This window comes from Apium graveolens, chromosome 10 (genome assembly GCF_009905375.1).
Source record: "Apium graveolens cultivar Ventura chromosome 10, ASM990537v1, whole genome shotgun sequence".
NCBI lineage: Eukaryota > Viridiplantae > Streptophyta > Magnoliopsida > Apiales > Apiaceae > Apium > Apium graveolens.
Genome location: NC_133656.1, coordinates 220,872,691 through 220,881,484, shown reverse-complemented (window position 1 = coordinate 220,881,484; position 8,794 = coordinate 220,872,691). Strand labels below are relative to the sequence as shown.

The 8,794-nt window shown below is 41.9% G+C and overlaps 1 protein-coding gene across 1 annotated transcript; it reads right to left on the bottom strand.

The window, feature by feature from the left end:
* Positions 1 to 6,400: 6,400 nt before the first annotated feature.
* On the bottom strand, positions 6,401 to 7,483 carry LOC141691865 (transcription factor ORG2-like). The gene is made up of 3 exons (XM_074496617.1): positions 7,169 to 7,483; positions 6,716 to 7,066; positions 6,401 to 6,579 (listed from the first exon to the last, which is right to left on the bottom strand). The coding sequence occupies exons 1-3, from the start codon at positions 7,481 to 7,483 to the stop codon at positions 6,463 to 6,465; spliced, it is 783 nt and encodes a 260-aa protein (XP_074352718.1). The 3' UTR covers positions 6,401 to 6,462.
* Positions 7,484 to 8,794: the final 1,311 nt, after the last annotated feature.

The window sequence follows — 8,794 nt, the reverse complement described above, 5'->3', positions numbered from 1 at the left end:
CTGATTCAGTCGCCTATGTCAAAATATGCAGCAAGTGCCAGAAGTTCAGCAACGTACCAAAACAAGGTTCAAGCCTCCCTGGGTCCGTTCTCTCTCCGATCTCATTTGCTGTCTGGGGAATTGACATCATGGGCCCTTTCCCTCGGGCAAAAGGGGATCTCTGTTATGTTCTGGTAACAATAGATTATATGACTAAGTGGGCGGAGGCCAAAGCTATGAGAACCATTAACCAGCAAGACTGCATCAAGTTTGTGGACATAATTGTAATGAGGTTCGGGATCCCGATGGTTTTAATTTCGGACAACGGTCCACACTTCGTGGGTTCGGATTTTGAAGCCTATCTCAAAGAGCTCGGGATTAGACACAAAAAAGCATCTGTCGCCCATCCACAAGGGAATGGACGGGTTGAGGTTACAAACAGAACTATACTCCGAGGTCTGGAAAAGAGACTGGAAGATTCTAAAAAGAACTGGCCGGATGAACTCTCGAGGGTTTTATGGTCATACAGAACTACCCCCCGGACAGAAACCGGGGAGACTCCATTCAAGCTTGCCTATGGTACGGAAGCCCGATTATCGGTAGAAACCGGATCCCCTTCACGTAGAGTGACCAACTTTGACGAGGTCTCTAATATAGAAGGCCTCAGAACCAACCTCGAACTCCTTGATGAAGTAAGAGATCAGGCCGTAGAAAAAATGGAAAGATACAAGGAAAAAACAAAGCTTTACTTTACGAAGAAGGCCAGGATAAGGGAATATGTGGCGGGAGATCTAGTGCTCCGGGACACTGAAGCCTCGGACCCAACTAACCAGGGAAAACTGCAACCGAACTGGGAAGGTCCTTATATAGTCAAAGAAGTGATCCGTCCGGGAACTTACAAGCTGAACTACCTCAGTGGAACCGAGGTCCCCAATACCTGGCATGGAACCCACCTAAGGAAATTCTACCAATAAGGAAAAGGTTCACACTCTGGAAACACCTCTACATTCATACTATGATATTTTGATGTAAGTATTGTCCTCATTCACCCCAGAATGTAATTTTTGCTTTCAATATCAATGAAAAACTCTACTTTAAGCGTTCCATAGCTTGAATCAATTTCATTACGTTGCTCCTTTATTTGCCATCAAATTTAAATAAACACAGCCCATGTGTACTCAAAATTTTTATAAAAAGGGTATAAAAATTTTACCCCATCCCGGCGTAAAATTTCTATCAAATGGAAAATTACCCCTACCCGGGGTCCTATAAAAACTCATCCCATGAGTATTCATAAAATTTTTGTAAGTTAAAAATTTTACCCCATCCCGGGGTCCGCAAAAACACAGTCCATGTGTACTTTGAAAATTTTTGTCAAATGAAAAATTACCCCTACCCGGGGTCCTATAAAAAACTCAGCCTATGAGTATTCATAAAATTTTTTGAGTTAAAAATTTTACCCCATCCCGGGGTCTATAAAAACACAGCCCATGTGTCCTTAGGAAAATTCCTAACTACTCCTGAATTCCTACGTCAGAAGTTCTATTATGCATATCAAGATGAAGGAAACGTAGCACAATCATATTAAAAAACCCCGGGGAAACACACCCCGGGGGGCAAATGAAAGTCATCCAGATTACAGAAGATAAATTAGCCAAAAGGCTGAGTTCAGAAAGTACTAAAAACAAAGAAATAGAAATTACATGCCAAAACATGGCAGAGTCTTCAAGCTTCGACGGCAGAATTGGCGGGAGGAGAAGGAGGCTGCTCTGGATTACCCTCTGGTACGGGAGGCTGTTCAGCAAGTGGCGACCCGGGGAAGGAGGGAACATTGCTAGACGTCCCGACACCGGACTCCATTTCCCGGATAGCTTCCTTTTCCTGCTCCAACCGGGTCTCCTCTTCAATATACTTCTCCAAGAAGACGTCTATTGTACCATGAGGCTCTTCGCCGAGATACTTCGAAGCAACATTCCAGCAGATCTGAATCTTCTCCAGTGCTTTGTCATTCAGCTCTTCGAAGTACGCGGGAGTGCCCCAGAACCGTGCCAGAACCTCCTCGGGAGTGGGCCGGGCGGCAAGATCATCCTTCAACTTCTGATTTTCAGCCCTCATCTCCCGGACAGAAGCCTCAGCCCGATCCTGCCTCTCCCGAATCTCGTCCAAAATCTTCTTATGAGCAGCAGCCTCCCTTGCACTTGCCTCCTTCAACTCCTGGATCTCCCGGGATAGCCGCTCGGATTCAGTCTTGTAGACCTCGGCAGAATCAGCCTTTGCCTGAAGGCTCTGGGTTATGCAAACCAATCCAGCAACCCGGGAGTTAGCCTGAAAACATTATAAATAAGAATTAGCTAACACAAAATCCGAGAACACAAGAAGGCAAGTAAGAAAAAGGCTTACAGCAGTGATCTCCTCCTGAAGCCTGACCAGAAAGTTGTCGAGAGGCTCCTTCCTATACTTCTTCCTCTCCGCCGTGCTAGCATAGTTCTCAAACATCTCCCTCCGGCGAGTCTCCGGGGTGAAACTAGCTAGCAGGGCCTTCAAAGTTTCCGGAGTATCCGGGGCCAGGTCAACAGCAGCCTTCTTCGAAACTGGGCCCTCAGATACATCATCACCTTTGTCCCCGGAACCCGCGAGAGCACTCTTCCTCTTTCGAGGTGCCGGAACCCTTATCACATCCCCTTGTTGCACGTCATCGGCCCGGGGCTCGTTGATCACGATCGTTGTCCTCCCCGGACGAGACGGCGCCGCATCATAACCCTCACCAACCTTTTTTTCCCGGTGTCCACGCTCGTCATTCCCCCAATCCTTTGCAGCTTGGCTGAGAGATCCTTAAGTTGGGCAGACATATTCGGGGGATAAGGAATTAACTTCGGAATACCTGAAAAGGAAACAACAAAATATCAGTCCTGGATACAAACAATCAATAAAAGCTAAAGTAACAAAAATAACACTAAGGCAAATGACTTACATTCGGCAGCATGCATATTTTCATTGCTAGTAAAATAGTTCCGGGTCCACTGCGTCCCAAGTGCCCCACAGAAGGCATAAACCATCGCGAGAGCTGCTTGCCCGAGCCGCTGGACCGGAAACCTATCTGTTTTAATTTCAAGTTTATGGAGTGGCATGAACTCCAGATCCCCACCCCGGACAAAAATGAACTCCCGATGCCATCCCTTAAGCGACATCAACATACTAACCGGGAGAACCATCTTATCAGAAGGATACCCACAGTCCTCTATCCTAAACATGAACTCATAAATCGGCCGAGCGGTGGACCTCTTGATTTTGAAAATATGATGGAAAAGTTTAAAGGCGGGGAGGTAGTTTTTGGCATGACAGCAAGCTAAAAACCAGCTTATCCATTTCACCGAATTCGGGGCCAGCTGAGTAAAAGGGATACCATAAACATCCCGGTATAGGGATTTGGTAAACTGATGTAATCCGAGGTGCATGCCCCGGAGATGCTTTAATGGAACACCGACCCATCCCCCCTCCGGTCTGTGATATACTCTTTCGTGCTCCTCGGGCCATCTCCACTGGTATGTGTCATCAAGGTTAAAGGCAAGTCTAAGGGCGCCATCTACCTCGGCGTCCGTGTATTTCTCCTGGACCTCTTTATGAACCGCCCCACACTCATACCTAGTCCCCGGGGCGGTGAAGAACTTCCTATTCATTTCATCTTCATTATAAGGCTCCCGGCCTCCCAAACCATCCGGGCCCCCATATGCCTCAGATAAATCTCTGTAATAAAAGCTCAGGGGTTTAGGGTTCACTCTGCACTGGACGAAGTATTCATCTACATCCTCCCAAGACCCATCCGGGTTAGATAGGGTACCCCCGGGGCCTAAAACCAAGGTCTGGGCTAAAACTTGTTGAGGCTGGTCAACCCGGGGAGGCATCTCTACTGAACTACTGCTAGAGAAAGAAGAAGGGTAGAAGGAGTTAAGTTCGCCTAATCCGACAGGGCGCTCGAGATACCGGTTCCTAAGAGTGGCAATACGTTTAAAACGGCTACCTGACATATACTATGTGTGTCTATATAAATGCACCCCGGAGTCAATGCCAAACCCGAACCCAACAACAACAAAAACAAGATAAAAACAGAAAAAGTTTAGGAACAAATCGTGTATGGGTCTTACCCCAAAAACAAGATCTATAGCATACACACACACATAAAACCAAACACATACACCAAGAACACACCCCGGGCCCCCCACAACTGTTTACACTACACAAAACCCACTTATTCGCATATAAAACTACCAAAATCAATGTTAAATACACAAATCAAGCACAAAACCATTGCAAAAGCTATGCAAAATCTACAAACTACAGAGATTCAAGGTCGAATAAACAAGACAGTCATGAAATTCGAACAAGGAATACGAAAGAGCGAAGCAAAACTCGCATAAAATGGTTACATGCACTACGAAAACGAATGAAAAAGAAGTAAAAGAGAGAGGCGAGAGATCAAGATGCTTACAAAGTAGCAGGAGAAGGAAATGCGACTTCAACAGCGAATGCTCCAAAAATAATCTCTGTAAAATGCTCTCTTATCTCTCTCTGCAGAAGTATTTGCGTAAATGAAAAAAGAAAAGGAGAGGATGATATTTATAGAAGGAAGAAAGGTAAGAGGCAGGTGAAAGGTTTTTGCAGTAAAAATCAACCCCTCAACCACGTGGCAGAAACCAATTGGTCCCAAAAAGTAACTGCACAACAGTTATTACATGAACCGTCACGTAATCATTACGTGGGCGCGTCTTTTTAGGCGAAAAAGGGGGAAAAAAAATAACCGGCAAACTCAAAATATACGGATAAACGTATCTATCTTTGACCCCGGCTGGAATCCCAACAGTCGTCTGACACCCCGGATTTGCAGCGTCAACTTGTCAGAGTCCGGTCAAATCAAATGTCATAAGTGTACTTGCCCACCAAACCGGGCCCAAAATTCAAATTCAAAATCAAATGACTAACCAAGTCAACCCCGGAGTCTCATCCCCATTTGACCCCGGGGTTAGGGGGCAGCAAATCAAATAACCCCCAAAACTTTTCTAAGTATTTCAAGGAATCCCACCTTAAAACTCAAGTCAAATGACTAACCAAGTCAACCCCGGAGTCTCATCCCCATTTGACCCCGGGGTTAGGGGGCAGCAAATCAAATAACCCCCAAAACTTTTCTAAGTATTTCAAGGAATCCCACCTTGAACTCAAATCAAATGACTAACCAAGTCAACCCGGAGTCTCATCCCCATTAGACACCGGGGTCAGGGGGCAGCAAATCAAACAACCCCCAAAATTTTGCAAAGGCGTCGCGGCACAAAGGCAACTACTCTACTCCCCCATCCGGGTAAACCCGCATAAGAGAGTGGGGGGCAAATGATAGCCCATAATAATTCAGGCCCAATTGAAGAGGCCCAGGGCCCAAATACAATATCCCAGGACACGTGGCGGCATCACCACCGTCCAAGTTCCCAAGATCCAGAACATTCCTACGGTCCGGATCTGACAGTACTCTGACGCATTCAGCGTTGACCTTGAGGAGCCCAGGACACGTGGCAACATCACCACCGTCCAGGTACCCGGGATCCAAGACGTTCCTACGGTCCGGATCTGATAGTACTCTGACGCATCCCAGGCGTCCAGATGCCCTACAGTCCAAAAGGCCAACCTACGGTCCAGATGAAAAGGGACAAACCCCTAAACCCTAGTAGGAGGCCTATAAAAGGTAGAACAAAAGGAAGGTTACAAGTTACAATCTTACATACTCTCTCTCTCACCTATACTTACATGCACACACGTACTTCCCATAAATATATTCGCATAATCCCCACTTTGCCCTCCTTCTCCTTAAAAACCCTTTCTCATTCTCACGCCGGAGGTGCCGCGGGGACGCCACCCCCCTCCGGTTCTGTTTTGTAGGTTCCCACCCTACAGTTACACCACACGCCGCCGCCGTCGCCGCCCAAAAGGAGTTTGAGTCCAGGCCCGGCCAGGAGAAGACCCGGGATGATCTGGGATTATCAGTAATGGATTGAGGTTTGTATGTGCTGCCCTGGGAACATATTCTTCAGTGTCAAATCTTGTACACGAGTTCTAAATATTATCAGTTGATGCATCGGCATACTGTTAGTGCTCTGGGGACATTTTAAAATAAATATCGCATCTTCAGTAATCAAATTATTCTCTTCACTATAGTAATTACCCTTTTCCATTAAAATTATATATCAGGGTCAACTTTTAGTGCATCTGAATAATAATGACACCATAAACCAGTTATGCAGGTAACTCGCATTTAATCCAGTTTTGCAATCAAGAGTTTGTATGTTTACATATATTGTACTTGTTGGAGGATAAAGAAACAACCAATTATGAAAAGATAGCTTTCTCAGTAATGCAAGTTTGAGTAAATTTTGACTTGGTCTTTACTAGGTTTTGCATGAACATCCTTGATTAATGCAAGGTTACTGCTAAAAGATTTTGCTAAATATTCTTGAAGGAAATTGAAGCTGAATGATTATGTCCTTCCCGCTTCTCGCATAGAGTTGAAAGTTTTCTCCTCAACATCTCAATCTCCATAACTTGATCTGGCCTATGCACCTATAAATTATAAAAACTGAAATTAGTGTTTGAAGAACAGAATTCAAAATTCTAGGTGAAGCTTAAAACCTTATACACTAGGCCCTAGGGTATCACAGGATATAAAACTTTTAAGTTAGTTATAGAATTAAGATACCTGAAAATGCATGTTATAGAATAGTCTCTCCCCGAAAGAATTGAAAGATGCATTCACAAATTGAAACCCTTCCTTCTCCAAAATCTCTATAGCCTCAGATAGCAAACTCATGTTGGCGTCATTTGTGCATATCTGAATCGTTACGTCTCTGTCTCCCAACAAGCTTGCTGAAACAGTAGATGAACAGCTTTGCATTGTACTTCTTTGACTTTCAAACTGAATTAGCTCTCCTCGTTTAGAAATTTTTGATGTTAGCTCCTCTTTTTTTCGGATCAATCTCTGGACTTCATTTTGTAGCTCAGGGATGTATTTCAGCACCCGCGATACAGTGTTTGGAATGCTTAGTTTTTTCTGTGATATTAAAAAGCCAGTTTCAGTACAGTTACTAGTTGAAAAGTGCTGTAAATGTAAGTTATGTAACATAAGCAATGATACATTTATACTAGTTCATACCGCTTGATCAGAAGGTGGAAGTAGTGTGCGCAGAGACGAGTACAAGCTGTTCATTTTCTTGCGACGATCACGTTCGTTTGCATTATGATTAATCTTCTTCACTGCATTCGGTTCAGCGGCATTGGGTTCGAAAGGCGAAGAATCTGATCCAAGGCCAACCTGCGGTTGTTCATCAAGTGTAGAGGGTAATAAATGAAGAAATGGATTTGGAATGTTGTCTGTGTGGGCATAGAGATCGTTGTAGTCATGGTTGAGAATGGGGTCCTCTATGGGCCATCCAAAGGTCTGAAATAAAGGTGGAGAAAGAGTTAACATTTTGGAAGTGTTTGTTTGTTTTGCAGAAAAAATACTCAGTGCAGTTTGATAAGGCTGAGAGCTGATCACAATTTAGATGATCACTTTGACCCTTTATATCGAAGTGTTCCTGCAATCAAGTTTCGACAACATCAACATGTTGACTCTTTAAGTTTATATAAAATTAGATGGTTTGAGATAAGAATGACAATGACAACGCCAGACCTCAACGTTTGGAAGATTCAGGTGGCCCTCAAAAGATTTGCATATACAAAGCGTTGTTGTAATTAATTACATATTCTTTGTGCATATCGGCTTAATTGTACTCCTATTAAAGTAGTATATTATAGATTATTTAACTACGTAATTAAATACTAGCGGATAACTAAGTGCAAGATATAAGTTCAGAATCATTTGAGAATCTTAATATTAAATTTTTAATTGATTTTATAATTGAAATTTAATTTAATTGATAATTATTATTATATAAATATGTGATCATAGAGAATTGAACCTGAAATTAGGATATAATAAATTAATAATGTTTAATAATTTAGTTAAATTACATTGAACTTAGGTAATGAAATCAAAGAAGTGAAATTAAACTAAAAAAATCATCATTTACGAAACGAGTTTGGTTGAAATCAATTAATTTAATCATGTAATGATTATCAAAACTTGGTATTATTTCACAAAAAAGGAATTCCTTATTAATAAAAAAAAAGTCTATAGATGCATACAACTTATACTCTTACTTTTTTTTTCACACTCAAAATAAAATTATACTCTAAAAATTAATCTTTTTTACTAGAATTATAATCTACTATTCATGTTGCAACATGAATAAACTTATAATTTATTTTGTATATTAGAATCTCATTAAAATTATATATAAATGTTAATATTTATAAAAAATGTAAAAACTCATGAAATGAAGAGCTGTGAATTATTGTTAAAGTTTTGAGGAAAACTGCGACATAATGTTCAGGTTTTGGAAGACACTCTCGTAGTTAATTGTCGTGAGTAATTATATTAAATAAATATAACAATTTAATCTCAACAAATTCATAGTTCTCACCGTCCATCAATTTATTTAGGACATTATTCAATCCATTTTATCTAGTTTTATCCATCTTATTTGTTACTTATAATAGATTAATCCACCTAATGTTTTAAAAAAGTTGCTGTTGGAGAAGAAGAATATCGGCCATGTTGAGCTGTAAAACTCTTAAATTGATTCAAATTAATGTCTCCAAAGAACCTACAAATCTATAACACAAAGGATACGATGAACCTGGCAGAAAAAATTAGAACTAATTGAGGCAGAAGATG